Genomic DNA, 21,568 nt, shown 5'->3' on the forward strand with positions numbered 1-21,568 from the left:
AAAAAAAAAAAAAGATTGTAGTTATACCTTGTTTCTTGCAAATATAATCTCCGGATCATCAGCGTAGTAAAACTCATTTGTAGCTGGTACATCATGAGCTGTTATGATATCGAACACACCTGGCCCTTCTAAGGCCTCTGAGGTATCTATAGAACTGATTGGGATATGAGAAAAGTGTGATTAATCAGTTTTACAAAGGGAAGCACAGGAAGGGAACACAATACAGAGGTATGTTTCTTGTACTGCCAGGATCTGCTCATAGGTTCAGACATGTCTTTGCCTTCTATCTCTGGTATGTGAAGAAGTGCAAGTCAAAGGCAATTTAAAATTGTACTAACCTGCTCCATTTACAGGAAATACTCTACATGCAACAGGGAAATCACTGTCCCACTAGGCTGCCTGAACTCCATTGATTTAAAAATCACTGCACAATTATGATTCTACAACTGCAACCTCCCAAGACTTCACAGCTTACACAGATATCAAACCTGATACAAATAATCATCTACAAACAGAGCGTTAATGTTAATGTAGAGAATTGCAAAAGAAATGGCAAGACCAGTATAAATGGAGAACGAATGGGAATATATGGGTGTTGAAGGGTCAGAAGGAATGGCATGTTTTGATAGCACCTAGTTTAGCAGCTCATCAATATCCCAACACACCTACATGCATCTTCTCTGAACACCCAGACAAAGGAGAGTGAATAAATCCTACTGACTCACAGACATGAGGGGGGATGTCAGCTCCTTCACAGTACCAGAAAGAGCACACCCAAATGCAGCATACTATCGCCAGTCTAAGAACAAGCCAGGAAATAAAACAAAGACTCTTACAGCTGCAGCTCATCCTCTCTGACGTCACAAATAAACCTGTCCAGACCACCTGGACACGTCTTGGTGCCTGAATGCTGGGCAGACAACTTGGATATGGGCGTTTTGGTGCCTGAATGCTGAACAAACTGCTACAATAGGTGTATCTTGGCAGTATAAAAAAAGCAAAAATTGCTTTCTTTCAAATAAAATCCTCTTCCCTTCTTCCCCTCCTGTAAGGCCTCATCCGAGCTTTGCTACCTTGCTGCCGCAATGTTCTAACACTATTTCCTATATTTCCAACTTTTTCTTTTTTTCTTCACAACAGAGTTCAGATTTCAAAGCTGTGCGGGTAAAGCTGAGTTTCACTGCCTGCTTGCACTGCACAGCTCAGCACTTTGTGGAGGTACCTATGGCTAGCTCTAGGTCGGCTCACAGACCAGAAACAGTTCAACCTTATTCGTATAGTAATATGGAATAAGACCCTTAAAACCAAGCAGACCCTTCTACAACCAAGCGACCCTTCTACTTGAGCTACAACATTGCTTCCAGCACCTGAGTCAGTGCACGTATCAGGCATGTTGTATACACGACTCATTAGTCTGCTCTAAAAAATCTCAAACAGCAATTCATAACAATACTTCCTTCAGATACACTTTGAATACTTACACAATCTTAGCATGAGCTCTGGAACTAGTGACGACAGCCAGGAAGAGCTCCCCATCCACAGAAGGAAGGTCATCGATATAAACTGCTTCACCAGTGGCATGCTTAATTCCAGACTGGTGCATGATGGGACGGCCCACAGGATCCTGGGGAGACTGCCTCAGGTCTATGTCCTGTACAATCAAAAATACACACCACCCCATCCCAAAACAAGTACAAAAAAGTAGTCACGTTATTCTTATAGTAAGCAGAAAACCAGATGAAGGAGCAACTGTTCGTATTATCATCTTCTGGTTTAATATTGAAAACACATGTGGATGCAGGACCTGACTATGGCTCCTGGGGATTTCCTAAGGAGCCTTCTGAGAGCCTAGCACAGGTTTATCTACTTGGATTTTTTTCCTTAATTGTTTACATCAAAGCGATACAAACACCATTTCTTTTTCAGAGGGACAGTTTCCTCCCTTACTGGTTTGTGTCATGAAGCTCTGATAATTTCCCAATTATTCTCACAAGATTCTGCTCTGTATTTTAGCAGTGTCTGGTATTCTGAGCTATTTTCAGTGACTCCTAGGATTTGTCTTCCTTGGCGAAACACTGCAACTGATCAATGTAAATCAGTGGGACAATGTTGTTCAAATATTCCCTTCTCAATTTTATGTGTATGAATTTGGTGCCTTTTAACCCTATTTTGCTAGGTCTTCCCTGAAAGCTGATTCCATGCTGCCAGTTAATTCTGCTACACCAACTAATTGTTGCCAACTTCCACAACACTTCTTCAATTTCTGGGTCAGTGCTCACACTAATCTTTTCCTTGTCCTATATTTAGAACTAGTTAATTGCTCACAAGTGTTCTGGCTACACATTTCTACCTGCTGTGCTTTCTGGCACACTCTCTGCTGTAAGCTCAAGGCCAAGAACAGACATTTTTCACTTGACTGCCTGAAGTTCCTCAAATGGCTGTCTCAGCCAAACCATCTCAACTTTTCCACTAACAGAATGACCAGGTATTTATCTTTCAGGATATGTATTCTATTTTTTCCCCTTAATTTTAAAAGCTTCATAATGTTCAGATGAAGAACTCCACACAAAAAATAACAACCTGCAAAAGGTAGACAGAAGTTTAAAGGGAAAAACCCTATTTTCTGGGTTTCTAAATTATTTCTGTTGCTTGGTGCCAACTGACCTGAGTAACAAACTGTTTCCATTTCGGTCGTTTAGACATTTTCTTGCAGCTGGGGAATAAATTGCTGAAGTTATAAAAGAACTGGTCCCTTTGTTCCTGGCCCCTTTTATAAGTATGTAGTGTCTTTTTTTTTTTAATGACAAGTCTGAAGGAAGCTGAAGGTGTTGACTTGAAAAAATTCAAAGTCTTAAAAGCTAAAATGTTATTCTAAAGAATATCTGAAAATAAAAACCAAAGTTTACCTAGATTCCATTTGCATTTTCTTGAGGTTTTTCAAAAACTTGAGATTTTTACTAATGTATTGAGGGTATCAAAATACCAAAAATCCTCACAGGAGTTCCCACCATACCCTAGACACAAGGGTGAGCTCAAAAAAATCCAAAACTATTCTCTGCTGCCCTCTACTGCTGACTTGTCCTTGCATACTCGTTATTTTGAGCAGATAGCCATCAAAAACTCCATCTTGATTCCTAAGAGCCCTCTGAGATCTTAAGAGTGTATGTTGAGACAAGAATACTTAGTGATAGCTGTAGACTTGGGTTTTCAAGCTTTTTAAAGTCCTCCTCATTGTTTCCAGCTGGGTTGCATATACCAAATCTACGCAGTTGGACAATGGAGTTTGGTCAGCACATCTGTCTTTGAGAACTGTTTAGAAGTAGTGAGCATACCTGTATGAGCCTATTTTTACAGACAAGGGTTTTTTTAATTGAAATACAGTTAAAATCAACCATTAAGAACCTGCTGCCTTCAATCCTTTGGAAAATTTGTACCTGAGCTTCATAGCAAGGGTCATGCTTGAACCATGACTTTTTACCAAGTCTTATAAAGCACAGAGAAATTTTAGAATAATATCACTTGCCTGGTACATTTGGATACTCCTGGGCATTTTGGTTTGGAAATCTTGTAGGACACTCCTATATTCCACTGGTATGTCAGGATAGTGGCAAGGATCCTGAAAAGGAAGGGAATAACTATTACAACTCACATTTTGATCATTCCAATTAAAAGAGCTAACAACCAAAATCACCAAATACAAACTCTTTATACAAGAAATTCCTTCAAGACTCTCATGAGCTAGAAAGGCTCTAAACTAAAAATTTGAAAACATAGTAGAGTTTTGAGATTTCACTAAATAATATTTTTAAATATATTGGATTCAACAAATAGGCTTGTTTAAAGTAAGCAACATAAAGCACAGATAGTCAGAAAAGCTTTGTTCTGGGGTCTGATCAGAACTGTCACAGAATCACTCCTGGTAACAGTGAATCATCTAGTAACGGTAATTCAGAGGAAAGAGCTCAAGGTAACACAGAAGAAAAAGGCAAAAGGGAAACTTTTCCTTGTAAGAAATTATTTAAGACAAAAATAAGTAAATTATACCTAGAATGTATTGGGAAGTGAAACTGGGAATGAACTGGGAAGTTAAATTATACCTAGAATGTATTGGGAAGTGAAACTTCAGTATCCTCTTTCCCCAGTCAGCTCATACAAGAAGGAGGGTTGGTTTAACACCTACAGTTATTTTCTAAAGCCTTTATTTCTATTCTGTCTGTTTATGTTTTGAACTACAGACAGATGGATTAAGACCTCATGTATGTTTTCTTTGAGTCTGGGAGCTCAATACTGGTATGTTGTTCCATTAACATCGTGCAATTTCCTTTAAAGTCTAATGTCCAAGGTAAAGATACCTGAGCACCTAAAAGTTAAACAGGCATCTCTCCATCAATTTCACTGGGAATTAAGCATCTACATTCTTCTGTAGGTCTGAACATCAAAGACAATATTCAACATTTTGTACAAATTGCAAGTATCAGCAGATAGAAAAAAAACCTTTCATTTGCTTGCACAAAAGCAGACATGGAGAACGAATTTACCATTGTCTTCAATGACTGCGATACTTCCAAGAAAAATCTGTAGAAGAAACTGACTATCAGAGTTTTCTTGTAATCTACATTTTCACCACTGGCTGAACCCGGAAGAGCAATTTCTTTAAGAACTTGTTTGCAAGCTTCATCCAACATTTGTTTGTTCCAGTGTCTGTCAGGAAGAATAATAGCTACAGTAAGACCAGGACTCAAAAGAATAAATACAATTAGCAGCAATAGCTTTGCACCACGAACCACAGGTGTAATCCTGCTCACAGTGAAGCCTAAATATTAAGGATGGCCTGCAGTTTTGAAAATAGCGTAGGCCAGTGTTGCTCACAGAAGTGAGGTCCCTTAAGTCAATGGGATTTGATCCTATGACAGCCTTTTAAAAATAAATAAATAAATACATAGAGCTTATTACGGCTTTAAAGCTGATTTAACAGTCATTAACATTATTCTGTAGATACTGTCCTATATTCAAAGGAAAGTGGATAATTATATCTATGCAAATGGTAGATGTTTTCAAAGATCTGATTAGTGCTGGATAGTTGCTGCATTTTCTGAAAAGGCTGTGTGCTTGAAGTATCTCACCACAGGTCATTTCTCCATACTTATACAACCCTAGATATCAAAATACGTATCTGCTAGAATAAACGTAATCATGTGAAGCAGCAAAAAATAACAAGTATTTCAATCAGTGAAACAGTTGCGTACTAAGTGGTAAACCAGTCCAGTGGGACTCTGTTTAGATAAATGGGTTTATACTGCTTGAGTTATTTGCATTTTTTTTCCTCTAAACCTTGGAAAGATGCTGCAAAGGGGAGGGCAAGTCAGGAAATAACTTCAAAGGTTACTAGAATCTTGTAAAGGAAGAGATACTGAAAGGTTAAGTGTTGACTTAACACTTGTGTTCCTAAGTTTACTGGGCGCATCCGAAATTCTCACTCCTTGTATCTATTAGAGCCAAACTGAAGGACTCAAGAAAACACTGATACTGCAGGATTATCAAACCTATGGGGTATAGCATCATTTACCCATGTTTGGTTTCAGGTGCACAACTGACTATGTACACCTCATCCCCCTACCTCACAGCACATCTCCCAGACCTCTCTGCATACTTCACACCAGAGTTGTACCAATGTGCAGACTCCAAAACGTAACAATCCTGAAAAGTCATCATTAAGGCTTGACAAGATCACTCACTTGAACATACATGGCTTAGGCCAGCAAATGAAATCTTTCTGTACTTTCATGCTCCAAGGAAGTACACCCAAGATCTCAAAGTCCTGTTATTAGAAATGTAGAGAAGGCAGAGAAATTGTACCTTCCGATAAGTGTCCGACAAGTCTGTTTTGCACAGACTGTGGTTGAGAAAGCGCCTCCATAGAAAATGCTTAAATCCTTTATTATGTCTGTACTTTCTTCAAAAAGGACTCTCATCCCAGCATTGGTTACTGGGAGAGCATTTTCTCGTCTTGGTGCTTGTCGAAATGCAGAGATGTACTCCCCCTGAGCAAGATCAGACAGATGTGAGCAACCTGCAGGCAGGTAAGAATCTGAAAGCAGAACTTGTTAGTGCACTACATAAAGCAAAAGAATAAACCCCAATGAGCACAAATTCAACTCCCTGAGCATTCAAGACCATACACTTCCTTCTTTTGATCTTTTAATAGCTTTAGCTTCTTTGATTTCCCAGCAGCCCATACCCAACCTTCCATCATCTACACAGTTTGGGTAACCTACATTTTTTCATGGTACTCAGCTAGAAGACAGGCATCTTGTAGAATGGAGGAAGATAGTGGGGTTGTGTTTATAACGAGACCAAAAGCTTAGAGGCTTTAAAGTATCGCCAAACTTGAGTACTCAAGATAACATGACCCAGAATTCTCTTATAAGATCCCATATCCACTCTCGGAAACAAAATACCCCTTAAAGACTATTAGTTCAGCAGCGTTTACAGCAGCACAACACACATCTTACCTCATTGTAAAAAAAATCCCCAAGGGATGACAATGCTTTACCTGCTTGATGCCAACCACATGACAGGTGAGCAGCCTGCTTTGGTGAGGACTATGGCAGCTTGTCCAAGACCCCTTTCTGCACGGGGTCTGGACAACTGGTATTGCCCTCATCATTTCCGGGTAAACATCTGTCTGAATATCACTCTTCATATATCACCAGCTACCTACTGAGCTATGTTTTTTGGCTGAAACTCGGAGATAGTAAGGCAGTTATAGGATCAAACGTAAGGATTTCAGAGAGTGAGCAGTAATAGTGTTACTTTAAACATAAGGTTTACGCCTCATCTGCTCTTTCTTTAATAGCCTTGAGCTCTGTATAAAGCAAATCTAAACAAAACAGTAACTTACCTTCCTAGAGTGGGGAATATGGACAGAGACTAAGACCTCTTCTGGCATAATGGTATCGTTACCAACTCCATCGGCAAAAATATCACTCAGAGGAATCTGTCGCTTTCTTCCTAAAAAAAAAAAAAAAAAATCACAAATCCAGAAACTTCTGTAAAATTGTGCACTTAATGTACATCAATCATCTTTTATTTGACAAGAAATACCTGCAGCCTTCCTGAGTAAATAACTGCAGACTTTATATTAAACAAATTATCAGTGGTATACTCTATAAATACAAATGACTGCTCTATCTTTTACAGAGTCCTAAGAAGACACCAAAGATCAATCCCCGTTCTGTAATCCTCCCTTCTGATAATGCCATAATGATCCCATCCCCTTTCCTGTCAACCTGTTCCAAATCTCAGCAGCTGCTGTCATCATTACCTGTCCTTCTAAACCACCAAAAATGAAGAAGAAAACTGAATGGGAGAAGAAAACTGCTGCAAAAGTTTTAAAAAGTGTTTGTCTGTTATTTGGAGGTTTTTTTGTTCTGAGATTTGAACACTTCTAGGAGTCTACACAGGAATAAATGCTATTCCTTTTCCTTTCTCTTTTTGGTAGATTATTCTGAAAGGGAATAATATGTTATTCTATGATATATACATATATAATCACATCATTCTATCATATATACTATCAAAATTGGAATTTTAAAAAGAGAACAGGACAAAAGTCTGCAAGGAACCTAGATCTTGAAGTTCAAGCCCTTTCGGCACTTGAACTCCATCTATGCTGCACTGGGTTTGCCACTACTACTACACAGTTAAGCTACCAAGCCTACTGGAAATGCAACATTTTAACATATATAATTGCTTCTATTGATTAAACAAGCTCCACTGGCTCAAGGATATTTGTTGTTGGGATTCAACTGTACCAGTCACACACTGTCAAATGGCACTGTGGTTCTGCGAGAACACTGAGCATAAACGTCGTACAGACAGAAATCCACAGTGATTCACCAGTGTGGAATTTAACCACGTGCATTTGACAGATGAAGTCAGAGAGTATTTTTTACTAGCCTGCTGTGTCCTTTGTACTCTGCCCGTGATACCTAAAGGGTCCCATGCATTTTTAAATAAATGATTTCTTATTACTACACAATACTTAACTGGCAGTAGTCCTGACCTATCCCAAACCAGGTAATCTTCTGACCCATATTTAAAAAGTTCCTATGTTAAAATACTCCCCTCATATTCAATGAACACAACATTTCAAGACTGGCTGCTTTACAGCAAGATTATTTACTTCATGTTACACATAATGATGACACTGTAACCTGTTCATCCTAAAACATCACTTAGCTTTAAAATTGAATTCCTCAAATATAACTATTGTGACAGCAAAACTTTTACTAAAGCAATTTTACTTTGCTGAAGTGTGAATCTGAAAAATAACAGCTAAGAATAGCAGCACTGGCATTTCTAGATTTTTGCCTTTGCAATTCTATTTCTTTGCATACTTAGATTATGGTCCAAACCCACCTGTGAGCCTGCCAGGACCTAGAAAGGTGCAATTTCTCTTACACTGTAATCTAAGATAAATACTAAGAACTATCAGTGTTTCTGCAACCTCCTTTGCTTGAGCCCTCCACTTCTCCTGTTTCACTGATTACCGTTTTGTAAAGAAATATGGTAAGAACCTTACTGTCCCAGCAGTAAAGTTCTGCCAGGTTAACAGAAAGAGATGTCAATCAGTGATCCTATTAATCTCCCAAATAAGTAGGCACATCATTAGAATCGTTGGGTAAGAAGATGTAAATGTTTGTATTTTTACTTATCAGAACAAAATTCTGACAGGTATTTTTCCTCTCAATGCCAAACTATGCTGGAAGAAGTCATGGGAATGACACTGCATAAGGTTTTGTCTATCTGTTACAAGAAATCCTGGCTCAGCGACAACAAACCCTTAAGGAACATGTATTTCAGGGTTTTGAGTGGAGTATTACAAGGCTGGAAATGACAACATGCATTCTGTCCGGATCAAGGGCAAAAAGGACATAAGCCACCTAGAAGGGAAAGCATGTGAATCCAGGCCACCAGACAGCTCATGCTTGCCAATAATTTCATCAACCTCCAATGGTAAGGTAGTGCACAAGAAAAGGAGCAGGTAGAGGGAGTATACACAGTGAAGGAAGGAAACTGAGGAAATGGGCACAGAAAAAGGTGCTAGACTGCTGGCTCCTCTATCAGAAGTTAAGTATCTGAGGAACGTGAAACCAGAGTTACTGTCAGGGCCAGAGGGTGATTTTAAAACCAGGGCAAACCACCAATTACAGAAAAAAAACTACCAGGGAGGTAGTATACAGCTACTCAAATTATGATGAGAGTGCTTACAGTAGCTCACTTCCCACAGAAGCACATGTGACCTGGTTGGTCTGAATGCTTACCCTTGATATAAGAATCTTTGAAATGTTCTTCATTTGCAAATCACTTCTTCTGCAGATGTGATCTTGTGTGAAAGTGGGAAAATGGTTCCTTAACAAATGATCACCTCTTGTGATTTCCCCTCTCCCCATACTATACGAGTCTGTACCCCTGACACTACTACAGAGACAGGCTGTCTCCTCTTACCTTTTGAGGCCAGACTGAGCATACAGTTGCTGGCTGCCAGAATAGGATTCAAGTCTGAGGTTGATTTTCTGCTTATGATGTTTCCACCTAATGACTTGAAAAAAAGGAAATTTATGTCACCTTTCTCCATCACTTCACATTTTTTTGAGAAGTGACAATATAACATGCAGACTGTATATAAAATGTATACATATTAAAAGCTCAAAAAGATGCATCGCTAGAAAATTCACCACTAAAAACAGAATTTTAAATCCAAGTTTTACACGCGGTCAGGAGCAATTCATGTTCTTGCAAGTTACTGCAAAACATACAGCAACGTTTCTTATCTGTTCTCCACCCAGAGTTCTTAGTTGCCGCAGGACAGCACAGAAAACCTTTGTCTTCTCTGCAGGGAACTCTGAGACTGTATTTGTCAAGATGTCCTTCACTTGAGAGAGACTGCAGGCAGCTCCCAGAGTTAAACCTGTAACCAAAAGATTATGAAAGTATAACGTGTATTGCTTTACTGCCTGGGCATTAAACTATGTTCAGACTGTAGAGCTAGGGCTGCTCAAGTGGAATAAAGGCAGGTATAAGGTGAGGGGCCTTCGCATATTAAAGGGATTGTGGCCTTCCAGTTCAGGAGCCTGGGGGTAAAATTTCATTAAAAAGGAAATCTGTTCTCTGCTTCCAGCTCCCCATTCCAACCGCTTCCCTTGTGCCAACTTTGAATAAGTGTTTAGGTGTGTTTCATCCAAAAGTGTGTCAGCTTCAAAATGTTTTCACCAGGCTGTTCCTACTTTTAAACATTATTTTCATTATAATTTGATCTTGGTTTGCATACATATGTTATAGTTATTCTCCTAAGGTATGGATAGTTAGTATTTGAAAAAGCCCCCAGAACAGTCCTAACACTGACTGTGGCATTTTTCTTCCCCCTAGAAAGACAGCTTATAACTGTATACATTTGAGTTGTTACACTTTTTTTTTTTTAAAGATTATACTTTTTAAAAATGTCAATATTATAAAATGGTAAAAGGTGTCTTTCTACTCAAAATTATTAGACTTATGTATGAATGTTTTGAATGAACACTAGAATTCAATCACAAATCTATATCAAGACATAATTTTCAAATGACATTTTATTAATCAAGTAAAGCATTACTAAACATTGTGTACTTAAACCAAAAATTTAATCAAAACATGCTTTGCATTGCGATCTGATTAAAGAGAGGAAATACTATTTCTGGCTGGCAAACAAAACTACATATCTCACTTTAGAACTAGTAAGTTGCACCATCTCATAACTAAATCTTATTTAAAGATTAAAAGAAGCAATAAATATCCTCCCTGGTTCTTTTCGATTCCCAACCATTTCTCAGCTAAGAACAAACTTGTCATTAGCTAGAGCTGGATGACCAATCTGAAATGAAAAAGATATTCTAAATGCAATGACAGAACTGTCAAATACAGTTTACCACTTCAAAACAGTGTCTTCAGGCATATTGCAAGTAATTTTCATCAGACAGAGTGTTTGCCTTTCCTTAAAACATTGGCAGCAAACTTGCACAAGGTAATTTATATTTGATTAATTTAGGCTAATACAATAAGTTTAAATCTATTTCTAGTTGTTATTCCTAATTTCAATTGAATTTATTTAAAAATTAAAACCTAGTCTAACGTTAATTAAAAAAATCTCCATGCTTAACTACATATATTGAGGTACAGAATTTCTAATCTACAGGAATTAATGCTGTTATGATTGAGAACAAGATAGTTAATGCATATTGGCTATGTCAGTTCGATCACAGCCCTTTTTCTAGCATAGACAAGCATGCGATGTTGCTAACTCTCTCTGTGGTTCTGAAAGGGTCTCCCTGCTATACAGCATAGCATGGTACAGAGATCACGAAGCAAACACTGCATGACTTGGCAGCACAAACAGTATTACCAGAATAACTACCCTTGTACTATTATGACTAATGGGGCCCAAGAGAATATCACTGGTCAGTACTGCACCATATCATGAAAACAAAACTCTGGATCATGCACTGGGACAGTAGCCACTGACACCCTGACGTGGGAAAGAGCCAAGCATGCTTAGGAATGAGTTGCACAGCACTTCACACCTTCTATCTGCACAGCACTATGGAATGGAGCAGCATCTCTTCCTGCAGAGGATTCTCCTGTGTTCGAACAAAGTAAAGTTTACTGACCGTCATCTGTGCTTTTCACCACATTCAGATCTGGGATCCTTGCAGGAGCAGCAACAACTGGATGGAAAACACCTCTAAATTTCATCTCAGGTCCTACCAGATAAGAACAGACTTAGACAAAAAAATTTCATAATGACAACTCCAACACAGTGGAGAGTAAGCTTAAGGATGATAATGCAAAAAGAATGATAAACGTAGCCCCACTCCTCCCATGCACACGGGAACTGCAGCAACAGGAGCCATCCTGAGTGTATACATACCCACATTGGTGTTCCCAACCACAAGAGGTGCTTTGGGGTGGGCAGCTTTCAGATCCAGCAATTCATCTAAGTGTACAGGAGAAATCCATGTCATTCGCTCCCCATGAAAAAACAGGGTTCTTTTTGGTTTGTTTTCAGCCATTCTCTGATGGGGAAATACGGCAGATTTAAATATTCAGACATACAGACAGGTGCAAGGTCTAAGAGACACTAGACTGAAAGTCAAATGAAATTCTTAAAACAATGGCAGTTCTACCTAATCCTTCAAAACTGGACAGAAATGGGACTGTTATGCTGAGTCTTTGCACAGGGATGAATTTCTAGACTGCATGGGTAAAACATCTTCAATTAATTCCAGTAGGCTAATAAACAAGATTGATAATAAATAGATCCCAAGCAAAAATGTAGGAATAGATCCTGCAATTGCTGACATTACTAGAAAAATTATTAAAAAATACTTAGGGAGGTGTTTGCATACAGCTTGCTTGGAGGTCACCAATGACACTAGCAGCAGCATCCCTCTCTAGATTAAGCATGCATGTGGGTGTATCTGGTTCTTCTAGCACTGTTACTGACCACTTGGAAACGGCTTGTGAAGTAGCTGTGGTACAACAGGTCAAGAACCCCTGTCCCATAGTTACCAACCTTTCTGTGTCAGCAGCCAGGTAGTTACAGAGAATGTGGCTTTGAATCTATAGACTGACAATAATGTTAAAACAAGCAGCTTCCAGTTTTTCTAGGGAAAATACTGCAGTCAATAATTATGGAGGTCTGACACTTTCCATTCCAGTGCCCGTATCTCAGCTGCTTATATTTTTGTCATACTTTAAGCACCGGGGCTAAACGCTCCACAGTGTGGGTGGCCGAGGCTGATATTTTGACAGAAAAGACCAACAAAACCATTAAGCCATAAAATGGGGAAAATGCATTGTCTTGCCAACGTTAAAAAGTGTTTGCTATTCCATTTGCTGAGAAGCACTTATATCTTCAGGTGCTGCAGTGAAAGACCATTTTAGGTTATTTCTCTTCTCTCCTAACACCTAATTTTGCAACTTCATTTTCCCAATATGATTTTTTTTTGGTATGTGAATATTCAATAAGCTCACTGGAAAAAAAAAAATATAATTCTGGATTTATATTGAAATGTTATGACATTTCTTCTGATGAATTACAGCTAAGCAGGACTTCAGAATGAGGTATGAACTATGGACTACTAAGGAAAAGACAGAGCTAAAGAACAGTCTATAAGCAGCAAAAATTACCATTAGTTCTGGAGGAAATATAAGCTCCTGGGTGGGATCTAAGGGCTGGAATTCATCTTCTGAGAACAGTCTGGTAGAAACCTTAAAAAGAAAGAAAACGAGCAAAGACCAAGAATTTTCTCTCATCATTAATTCCATCCCCCCAAAAAAGACAAAACCAAAAGCAAATCATGAGAGTCTCACTGAAGTCAGAAGAAAACTAGCAATTCCATTATCATTTGGATTCAGCGCTAAATTACCATGCATCATTTGGAGCTTCTGAGGCAAAGGAAGTGTTCGTATCAGTTTCTCAAAGTACACTGCTAACACAAATGGCAGCGTAGATGCAAGCAACTGAAAGACTAACTACATACAAACATACACAAAGAATCCCTAATTTTTAGAAATATCTCCAAATTTCTTGTGAGGAATAATATTTTTTACAAATAATATTATGTAAACCAAATAAGGTGGAGGATAAATACAGCAGAGTATACCACATTTACTTTAATTACAAGAAAAAAAGACATGCAATATTCTATGTTTTGTATCTAAATAGGACAGGTAAAATACTTAAAACCCTACCTTCTCTTCCTTGTCAAACAAATCATCTTCTTGATCCAAGCAACACTTTCCATTTGCTTTCCTTTGACAACAACCAGATTCCTGAAGTAGGAATATTCCATTAGTGAAATATTACCCAGACTGGCAATGAGTTAAAGTCTGCTTAAACTGATAAGAGTGTCTCTTTATATTTCAGTAAAGTTCTAGATAAAGTTTAATAATAAGCAAAATTGGAATAAATATGTTTTAAAGAAGTGATATTCAAAAATAGCTTAAAATCATTGGATGTTGATGTCCTTAAAACAAAGTAATGCATACTATGTGAAATTCAGTTGTCAGTGTGAGAGCACACATAGCTGGTCTGCATTATTTCTTTCACCCATTGTTCACTCTCCCATTTCTTTCACTGTAGGTTTCTGACATGTTGCGTTTCATGATAAATTTACTAAGAAAATCAATCCAAATTCTTTTTTTATTTATGCTAGTACTGACCCACAGTAAAACACATGGAGTCTCTTCAGATTACTCTTCATAATCCAGGCTAGACACCAAGTCCACTTCAGTTAATCGATTTCTGTAATGGCTTAGGCCACTATACACCTAACTCGGGCCTACATCTCTTAACAGAGGAAAGAGATGACCTTAATGACAATCTTGATGATTTGTTTACATATATAGGCTAATGGGCACAATCTAGTCTTCCCATCATCACTACTTTTTACCTTACAGAAGGTTTTACAGGCATCTAGGATCGGCCTATATCCAGTACAGCGGCACAAGTTCCCTGAAAAAAGGAAATGAGTAAGAAAAACCTTTGTTCTAAAGCATGTGGCTTCAGTCATATCTTTAAATGAGATCTGTGCTCTAGAAGCTTCAAAGCTTCTCTTTCCTCTCTGAAAGACAGAAAAGGTCAGTGTCACAAGACTTCAGACCCTGCAGGTCCTGAGGAAAAAGCCTACTGTTTCAAGGGGAGTACGAAATACATGAGAGCTGAGGTAGAGACAATACTGAATATGCAGGAGAATGAATGCTTAATATGCAGCAGAATAAGAGATTGTACAGTATTTTTCACCCACTCAAAACGTTTTCCTCATTCCCTTGACCTATTTCTAATAGTGAAGGAGGTTAGCATTACATCACCATCTATGTTCACCCCACCTTTGGCGCTGCTGTGAGCACAGCAGACGACAGAAGGCTATTTCACCTGCAATAAATGCTTACATTTTCCCTGAGTGATGAAGGTCTGCATCTCTCCACCTTATTTGACTATTTTACACCACCATAAAGGAGATTTCCTGTGAGGCTTAGGACAGTCTCAACTCCAGATGTAATGGGATCTCAAAGACCTTCAGATGCAGGTAGTTCTCCAATATGACATCATTTTTGCACATCTGATTTGAAGCACTTCAAAAGACACATATGGGGATGTTTTGAACACCTGTCCCCAAAACAATCCACAGCTCCATGCTTCATTTTGCAGGAGAAAAGAATGACAGGGAATACAAGGTCTGTCTCCAATAGCAACTCTGCCGGGAAGCACAGTTTGTATAGAGTACGTACATATATGCGTGCATGCATACGTACTCACGCAGGCATGCGCTCACTTACACAAAGTATCTGAAGAAAATGGTTCAAGGACATAGCTACAAACTAAAACGTGGCAATATTTACCAGCCAGAGCTGCAATCATCTCCTCTGAAGTTGGTTCTGGGTGATTTCTTAGCAAAGTGTATATGGACATCACCATTCCAGGGGTGCAGAAACCACACTGGGAGCCATGGCACTTGGCAAGCCTTTCCTGAAATGAAACACCAGAAATGACACTCCTTCCAGTGTACATCACCATCCTAATGCACCCTCTCTTAAATGGGAGAGTCCACAATAAACATTGTCTTCATAGTAAATCACACTTTTTAGGTCAAACAATTTAAGCAATCTCAAATAAGAATAATTATTTTTGGGGTGATGTCCAGGCACATTGTACTAAGGAAGCTAATTAACCTTCAGTGGACTTCTGTCTTGTTTGCATTCATACTGAAACATCAGCTAAAGGGAAATTGCCCAAGATGCGCTATTAGCCCCGAGCACAAGGCTGCTCCGCTCCAACAGTTCTTGCATACCAACTATTTGATCAGACTGACAGTATTAAAGCAAGGTCCACCACAGCCGTATCGCCTCAGCTTCGATCAACCAGCCATCAGAAACTTCTGCTGTCTTCTGTTACCATTTAGTAGGGAGAATAATCATCATGTGAAATTCCCATGCCCTAAAAGCACTGCCACTCAAGCCAGCCCGTATACAAAAGAATAAAGCAGTAATCCTCTACACAGTGATAGTTTATTCTCACCTGAACTGGATGAACCCTGGTTTTTGTGCTTCCAACACCTTCCACTGTGGTGACTGCCACACCGTACAAGGAGCAAATGGGAAGCAGACATGCATTTGCTGAATAATGTCTTTGAAACATGAAAGAGAATAAAGAACATGAGTATTAACTTCATTATAATAAAGATGCATGAATATTATTTTGCAGTCAACCGAGACAGTTCTTATGTACTAAGCAGTCATGATCACAATTTAGAATGAGAATTAAAGAATAAGATGAAACACTATAGAAGGGATCACTTACTAGCTGTGTCTCTTGTCCCCAGTCTAAAAACCCTACCTATGAGAACAGGTCCGTAGAATCTATACCTTCCTTAATACTTCAGATTTTTCTAATTGTCCTCTTGTCTCTCTTGCCCACAAGCAACCTGTCAAGTGTGTTTTGGAAGAGGAAGATGTGGAAGGGAGGGCTGGTGCAGTTGTTTGCAAGAAGTAAAGAATTACTGCTGAAAATTGGTAATCAAATTTCTGACCCAAGGGAAATGATGATATAAAATAAATGTCATTCTAAATAGGAACAACATAACAAAATAAAAATTCTTCAAAGCTTTTCAAAATTAGCAATAAAATGTTTTAATAGAGTTGAAATGTTTATTTTCAAGTGTCATTCTGACTGTTTTAATTCCAGCTCCTACAATAACGCATTTGAGCATTATTGAGCAAATTTACAATATAGTTGAATGAACAGTATTTTTCACACTGTTTTCTTCTGGATTCTTTTACTATTAACTACAGCTTTTACAATTTGGTTTTTTAGAGTTTCATATCTGGAAATGGTATCTATAATCATAAAATTCTGTGTGGTTTTCAAAATATTCTGCTAAGGATACCGTATCTTCTTCAAAGTTGGCTCATAAGTTGATATCATCACTGTGCAGGCACCACAGCCACCTCCTCCACAACCATACTTGGTTCCTGTAAGATGGACTGAAAATGCTGTCGTTAGGGAAAAAAAAAAAAAAAAAAATCCGGTTTCATTCTGGTCTCCATTCTGCTCAAAAGCTTGAGGCCACCTTTTTTCCTGAACTGCTAAGGAACACAGGATTGGTTTGGTATGACAGTATATGTATCAGGCTCCTTTCTATGCTGGATTAAAATGATGTGACCAAAATTCTCTTCCCAAGAAAACAGAAAACTTGACTCTGACTTCTTTTGGAAGAGGAATAAGTTGGGACAGAAAAAGAAAGTGAAAAATCGTTTTCCAAGTAAAAATATGAATGGAAAAAATGTGAAATGGGCAAAATAGCTATCTATATATCTTAAGTTCCAGTGGAACACTAAAACCAATATGCCAGTTTTTCCCAGAATACCCGTTTCTAGTCAGGATATTAATCTTGCATCTCATCTGAAAGATCACACTTACAAGAGAAGTGCTCATTTCTATGAATCTGGAACAATGGCCAATCTGAAGCTCTACTGCCACCAAAGGGAAGATGCCTTACTTCTCGTTTCTTCCTCCTCTTCTGTCCTTCCTCTTCCCAATATTACCCGCTCCAAAACCCAAGACCACTTGCCCCATGTTTTTCTCACCAGTCCTTTTCATGAGCTGACTAATTAGAGACTGACTCTTTAACCGAGCTGAAAGCCTGTTTTTCCTGGGTTAGTTTTCTGCTGGCCTAATGAGTGGAACTAGTACACAGAGAGGTCTGAGGAACTCCACAGCATGCACAGGTGTAGGAAGAGTGCTGTGTACCAGGAGCTGGGAATGATGGAGGGAAAACAGGCCACCTTCTTTTCACACCACAATGTCAAAAGAAAAAAAAAAGTTTGTTAATGTAAGGGCTAGCACTCTTCACTGGCAATAAAGCTTTGAGATGCAGGTATTGCTTTAAGGTCTTATCTAATTAAGCCCTACTACTTCTTCCACTGTAAAGTGCTTTACTGAGCCCTTTTTCACAGACATCCTAACCGTCAGATAAAGCAAATACATTTTAAGATACAGTTTCTTCCCTTCTTGCACTTCTATTTACTTGTTAATTTACAGTGGGCGTTCCAGCTATTAACACTGGTCTAATGTGCCAATTTCTATGGTGTTTAGCCTCAAAAAAACCCAAAGACAGGACGCTTAGAAAGGTTTTATACTGTGCATTGCAATGATAAAACACATTATTCAAAGATGCTGAAGTTCCTTACACTCAGGCAATCATTTCACATTATAAAGAGTTTGGCAACACCAGCTGAAGAGATTCCTGTGTAATTTTTTTTTCCCCTGACATTGATTTTTGTCTCTTTACCAAAGTTAGCTGTCCCCTTAGCTACATTAACTCAACTATATGTGGAGGCTTGCTGTGAAAAGGATCAGTTCCTCTATCTGGCTAACAAAGTGGTCTCAGACACAGCTAGGCAAGCACATCTCAGAATCCCACACATCACACAGACCTTAGGAACCGAGAGCAGGAATACAAGTTGACACTCAGACTGTATGGTAAAACCAACTAGCACCTGAAGACAAGTTAATCTTATCCTCCTCATTTTATAAGCAGTTACAATGATACAGAAAGATGAAATGATTTTTCAAGGTGCCAGAGCAAGTCAATGCAGAATGACATTATCTCACCCACCAATGCACTTTAACCAATGAAGTACAGCTCTTGTGATTGGGCTGGTACTGAGCTACTTAATGGATGCCAGTCTCTTCTCCCAGGTAACAAGCGATGGGACAAGAGGAAATGGCCTTAAGTTGTGCCAGGGGAGGTTTAGATTGGGTATTTGGAAAAATTTCTTCACCACTGTTATCAAGGTTATCAAGCATTGGAACAGGCTCCCCAGGGAAGTAGTTAAGTCATCAACCTTGGGCCTATTTGAAGAAGTGTAGAAGTGGCAGTTAGGGACATGGTTTAGTGGTGGACTTGGCAGTGTTAGGTTAATGGTTGGACTCAATGATCTCAAGGGTCTTTTCCAACCTAAATGATTCCATGATTCTAGTTTCTGTAGTCTGATGGAGTCTGAAGTTGTTCAAATTACTGAAGAATAATTTCATAAGCACTGTAACTACAGCAACCTATTCTGCTCCAAACTCCTCCTCATGACTCACCAGTAACAAACATGTTTTCACTTACATCTTTCTTTTGAGACAAATATAAAAACTCTCTCCTGCGTGCATTCTATGGTACGTCACTTGCCCTGTGGGAGTATGTTTCACGAGGCAGCCTAGGAAGCTGCAAAAAGGATTCTGTTCTTCCCCACATTTGCTCCCTGCTCCAGGCTGAGTCCCTGCACATGTGCTCAGAATATTACACAACAGCTTCATGAATGCTGGGAGTAAGCTTGTGGCACAGCAGATTTTGGAAAATTCCTAAGTTAGACCTGCTGCAAGCAGACACACAGTCAGGGCTCTGAAATGGTGAATAGAAAGAGGAAAAGATCAGAGCAAGTGCTGCACAATTTGTACCAACCCAGAAAGCCACTGAGCTGTGCACTGAAACCAAGACAGGCAGCAAAAACCTCTCCTGCAAGCCAAAACTGGCAGGGGGAGAGCTCCAGCTCTCCCAACTTCTGTTGTCTTGTCTATTTTTTAATTTCTTCCGTTTTAAAAACATACTTGTTCATATTTAACTTACTATTGAACCTGGAATTGGAGTTGGAATTGGAGTTCTTCGCATAAGAAAAAGTAGACTACCTCAGAATTCCAGCAGACACAGGGCCTCATCACAAGATCTCCCCTTTCCCGGGAGAAGGCCTTTTACAAAACCTGGAGACTCCTATTCTGCCAAGCTTTATGTATACTGGCCAAAAAGTTCTTAAGTTTCTTTATGGGAGGAGGGCAGAAGAACACAGATACACACATGCACATTATGCCAGATGGCATAACTTTGTTTCTGTAGAAAACTAGACTAAAAATACAGCAGCTCACTGAAGAGTATTTGGCTTATGAAAGCTGCATCATTTAATATGGTGGTTTTATCTTACAGGAGTCACAACTTCCTTAACCTGGTAAATCACCTCTTAATTATCGTTTATGAGAATTTTGCTCAAACAAGGCTTCCAAATGAGTGACTTAATGGAGCTGACAAGAAAAGGATACGCCTCTTTCGCAGATAAGACAACAACATTTGTTCAGGATCAGCATTTTTCTCTATTACCTGCAGTGAGAAGTGAAAAAAAAGGTTTAACTAAGAAACCAAGGCTTTTCAAAATTCAGGGCACAGACTACATTCCAACAAAGGCTGAAGAGAATCCTTCTCTGGTTCCCTCTCATAGAATTAGACTAATTGCAAAAGACAGAGGAGAATTTAGGCTCCTTCTGGAAACTCTTTCTCAGACAGATACACTTCCAAGAAAGAAGTGCCAGGGCACCTTCAACTACTAAAAATAAATGCAGTGCAGTGAAAGGTCATACTGAGGGAATCTACCTTCAGCTACATTAGAAATAAAGATGCAGCAGAACCTTGCTAGCAGAAAGAAGTCATCATTTGCAGATTTTGGAGTCTCCCTGGCACTTTAACCTATTGGGATGAACACCAGAGGAAGCCTGTAAAGGCTATCAGCAGATCTAACTTCATTTATATAAACTTTCACTTGCCTAGAAATGCCTATGTTCTTGACTGATTACAGTATTTCTTATTGCACTGAGCTTACAACCATCTAGTTCCAGCTGCATTAAATCAACAACCAGTTTAATTGGTAGCTGAGCTTTGCTGACTTTGTTGTGTCTCTGAAAGTCTCATACCACCTGATGCATCTTCTCTGATACCATCATCATTTATATAAACTTTCACTTGCCTAGAAATGCCTATGTTCTTGACTGATTACAGTATTTCTTATTGCACTGAGCTTACAACCATCTAGTTCCAGCTGCATTAAATCAACAACCAGTTTAATTGGTAGCTGAGCTTTGCTGACTTTGTTGTGTCTCTGAAAGTCTCATACCACCTGATGCATCTTCTCTGATACCATCAAAGATGAAAAGCCTGGCATGTACAAATGAAAAACTAGTCTGCTCACCAGCCAAACCTGATAACCCGGCTGAAAGTCCATTTCCCTTTGACGTGTTTTTCCTGCAAAATGCAACAGAGCTAGCTAATCACATTTGTCCTCCTCTGCTGCTTCTCCCCTTCTAACAACACTTGCTGTACACAGAAGAGCATTAAGCAACTGAAGTAATACTCGGAGGCTGATTTGCTTCTGACCCAGCAAGGAGGAGACGGGAAGGAGGCTTGCCTAAGGATTCAGTTATACACCCATGAAGAAGAAGCCCGAGGACTCCAAATCTGTGCCCCCAACCATCGAGGTGACTTCTGGAATAGCCACCCCCCTTCTCCACACTTTCCGGACGACACTTACCTTTCTCCCATTCACATAGAAAATCAGCTCGTCAGCCCCCGCCGCCCCTCGCAGAGCCATCGTCCCCCAGCCCCAGCAGCCCTACAAAATGCCCGGCGGCGGCGGCTCCGCAGCTGGAGTGCCCTCGGCG

At 39.2% G+C, this 21,568-nt stretch overlaps 1 protein-coding gene across 1 annotated transcript in view; it reads right to left on the reverse strand.

Moving 5' to 3' along the window:
- AOX1 (aldehyde oxidase 1) overlaps positions 1–21,498 on the reverse strand; it is a 40,356-nt gene extending 18,858 nt beyond the window's left edge. The window contains exons 1-18 of the mRNA XM_010146720.1: positions 21,439–21,498; positions 20,180–20,237; positions 16,986–17,082; positions 16,118–16,226; positions 15,442–15,568; positions 14,493–14,554; positions 13,792–13,872; positions 13,228–13,308; positions 11,966–12,110; positions 11,706–11,798; positions 9,822–9,973; positions 9,511–9,604; positions 6,902–7,011; positions 5,857–6,041; positions 4,539–4,701; positions 3,524–3,616; positions 1,482–1,651; positions 28–154 (exon numbers count right to left, since the gene is read on the reverse strand). Of these exons, the coding sequence (XP_010145022.1) occupies positions 28–154; positions 1,482–1,651; positions 3,524–3,616; positions 4,539–4,701; positions 5,857–6,041; positions 6,902–7,011; positions 9,511–9,604; positions 9,822–9,973; positions 11,706–11,798; positions 11,966–12,110; positions 13,228–13,308; positions 13,792–13,872; positions 14,493–14,554; positions 15,442–15,568; positions 16,118–16,226; positions 16,986–17,082; positions 20,180–20,237; positions 21,439–21,498 (2,007 nt within the window). The remainder of the gene's footprint in view (positions 1–27; positions 155–1,481; positions 1,652–3,523; positions 3,617–4,538; positions 4,702–5,856; positions 6,042–6,901; positions 7,012–9,510; positions 9,605–9,821; positions 9,974–11,705; positions 11,799–11,965; positions 12,111–13,227; positions 13,309–13,791; positions 13,873–14,492; positions 14,555–15,441; positions 15,569–16,117; positions 16,227–16,985; positions 17,083–20,179; positions 20,238–21,438) is intronic.
- Positions 21,499–21,568: the final 70 nt, after the last annotated feature.

The sequence above is a fragment of the Eurypyga helias genome, unplaced genomic scaffold (assembly GCF_000690775.1).
Source record: "Eurypyga helias isolate BGI_N326 unplaced genomic scaffold, ASM69077v1 scaffold13582, whole genome shotgun sequence".
NCBI classification, from domain to species: Eukaryota; Metazoa; Chordata; class Aves; order Eurypygiformes; family Eurypygidae; genus Eurypyga; species Eurypyga helias.